Raw genomic sequence first — 2,500 nt, 5'->3', positions numbered from 1 at the left:
ATGATAGAAATCAATGATAGATGATAAATAGAGATAAATTATGAATAAATTAGGTGATAGATAGATAGATAGATAGATAGATAGATAGATAGATAGATAGATAGATAGATAGATAGATAGATAGAAATTAGATGATAGATATAGAAGACAGACAGGTATAAATTAGGTGATAGGGTTATAGTAGACAGATATGATTGATAAATATAGGTGATAGAGATCATCTAATGATAAGAGATAGATGGAGATAGATAAATATTGATGATAGATAATAATTTCATAGAGATAGAAATTAGAAATAGATAAATGATAGATAAATGATAGAGATGAATTAGGTGATAGTTAGAGATAGATATAGAAGATAGATCATAAAGATTCATTGCAAGCTTAAGCTCTCTACAAAAATCTGACCTACTAACGGTCAGGGGAAATGAGAGGGAGATTAAGACGGGCTGAGCATGCAGGGACTCACGACTGATAACTTGTTTGACGCCTCCCTCGGCGCCAGCTTGGTCATCTCCTCCCACACGCCGCTGACCGGTCCCCCCCCACTTCTCCCCTCCCCCCAACCCCGCCGCCCTTTGGTTTGCAGATCTCGAACGGAGGATCATCCTGGTGGGCAAAACTGGCAATGGGAAAAGTGCGACGGGAAACACCATCCTGGGCAGCCAGTTCTTCAAATCGACGATGGCTTTCGGCTCGGTCACCAAGTGTTGCCAAAGGGCGGAGGCGCAGGTCAACGGGCGTAAGCTGGTGGTGGTGGACACGCCCGGCTTCCTGGATACCGGCCGCCCCGAGGAGACGGCGGAAGAGGTGAAGAGGTGCTTGAATCACTGCGCCCCGGGCCCGCACGTCATCCTCCAGGTGATCCGCCCGGGCCGTTTCACCAAGGAGGAGGAGGAGGTGGCAAAGCTGATCCAGCAGATCTTCAGCCTCCACGCCAAGCACTACATGATCCTCTTGTTCACCCGGAAGGAGGACCTGGACGGCAAGCGGCTCGAGAAGTTCATCGCCGAGGGCAACTGCGGGCTGAAGGAGCAGGTGAAGCATTGCGGGAACCGCTACCTGGCCTTCAACAACAAGGCCCAAGGGGCGGAGCGGGAGGCGCAGGTGGCCCAGCTGATGGCCATGATTGACAGCCTGCTGGTGAAGAACCATATCGCTCCTTGCTACACGGAAGAGATGCTGGAGGCCGACAGGCACTACATGGAAATGATGGAGATGATCTGGTTGTGTCCCTTGCTGTAGGGGGCGCCGGGAAACATCTCCACCCGGGGCAACTCTGGGGAAAGCCCGTGCTCTGCTACCGTGTCCTTCCTTCCTTTCTCCCTCTCTCCCTTCCACTTCTTCCTCTCCTTCCGCTGTCTTGCGCCATCCCTTCCTCCCTTCCCCCCTCGTGCCTTCCTGCCTGCTTCCTTCCTTTCCTCCCTTGTCCTTCCCACCTTCCCTCTTTCCCTTCCTTCCTTCCTCTTTCCCTGTCCTCCCTCCCTGCCACCTTCCTTTCCGCTTTCCTTCCTGCCTTCCCTCCCTCCTTCCCTCGCTCCTCCCTCCTTCTCTTACGTTACCGCCTGGGAACCCCTGCTCGGAGACGGATTCTTCCCCTCCTAGGTCCATTGGGGGGGGCCCGTCTGCAAGGGTGCAACTCCGCAGGGTCGGTGTTTGGAAACGGGAAGGAGGGCTGTGCGCTTTGTGCCGGCCTGTGAGATGCCGCCTGCCTTCCCTGCAAGCACTTTCCTCTCAGTAAAAGTCATTTTTTTTTAATTGAAAAGTTTTTCAATACCTTTTATCTTTAACCACCCCTCCCCCCCACCCCCCACCCAACCCTCCCTAACCCTCCCCCCTCCCCTTCCCCCCTCCCCCCTCCCCAACTTCCCAGAGCTAAATACAAGGTATAAAAGTAAAAACAATCATAAACAACCATATGCTAACAACAATAAGCTATTAAGTCTATCGCGCTCTAGCTCATATGAAATGACTACAAGCAATACTAATATCACATCAAGACTTATGCAAGTGCTAAATGAAACTTTTTAGTCCCATATTTATTCTGGATGTAATCAATCCATTTTTTCCACTCCGTAATATAGCGTTGTTGCGAATGGTCTTTCAAGTACGCCGAGATCTTTGCCATTAATAAAAATTTAATAAAACTTAAACTTAAACTTAATTTCCGCCAGGTCAGAAACTTTTAGAGTCCACTCTTCTATAGTCGGCGGTTCCTCCTTCTTCCAATATTGACCTACTAAAAGTCTTGCTGCCGTAATTAAGTTCAACATCAACTTGGTGTCCACAGCAGTAGTATCCGTAATTATGCCCAGTAGAAACAATTGCGGACAAAACGTTATCCTTTGCTTAAAGATCTTCTGCATGTTCCACCAGATTTTAATCCAAAACGCTTTAACCTTTTTACAGGTCCACCATATATGAAAATACTCAGTAAAAGTCATTTTCACAAACACACAAAAGAGTCCGGAGTCTTCCTCGCCTGGGAGGGGAGGCTGGG

At 48.7% G+C, this 2,500-nt stretch overlaps 1 protein-coding gene and 2 long non-coding RNA genes across 3 annotated transcripts in view; 2 read left to right on the top strand and 1 right to left on the bottom strand.

Annotated features, from left to right (window-relative positions):
* Nucleotides 1–2,500, bottom strand: part of LOC308678093 — a 305,537-nt gene that overhangs the window by 62,912 nt on the left and 240,125 nt on the right. The window lies entirely within an intron of this gene.
* Nucleotides 1–2,500, top strand: part of LOC308678092 — a 400,336-nt gene that overhangs the window by 362,039 nt on the left and 35,797 nt on the right. The window lies entirely within an intron of this gene.
* Nucleotides 1–2,500, top strand: part of LOC308677825 (GTPase IMAP family member 8-like) — a 20,058-nt gene that overhangs the window by 3,822 nt on the left and 13,736 nt on the right. The window contains exons 2-3 of the mRNA XM_081344522.1: nt 590–1,241; nt 1,606–1,696. Coding sequence (XP_081200648.1) covers nt 590–1,241; nt 1,606–1,696 — 743 coding nt within the window. The remainder of the gene's footprint in view (nt 1–589; nt 1,242–1,605; nt 1,697–2,500) is intronic.

The sequence above is a fragment of the Vipera berus genome (assembly GCF_964194415.1).
Source record: "Vipera berus genome assembly, chromosome: Z".
NCBI classification, from domain to species: domain Eukaryota; kingdom Metazoa; phylum Chordata; class Lepidosauria; order Squamata; family Viperidae; genus Vipera; species Vipera berus.
This window is presented reverse-complemented; position numbering and strand designations above follow the sequence as displayed.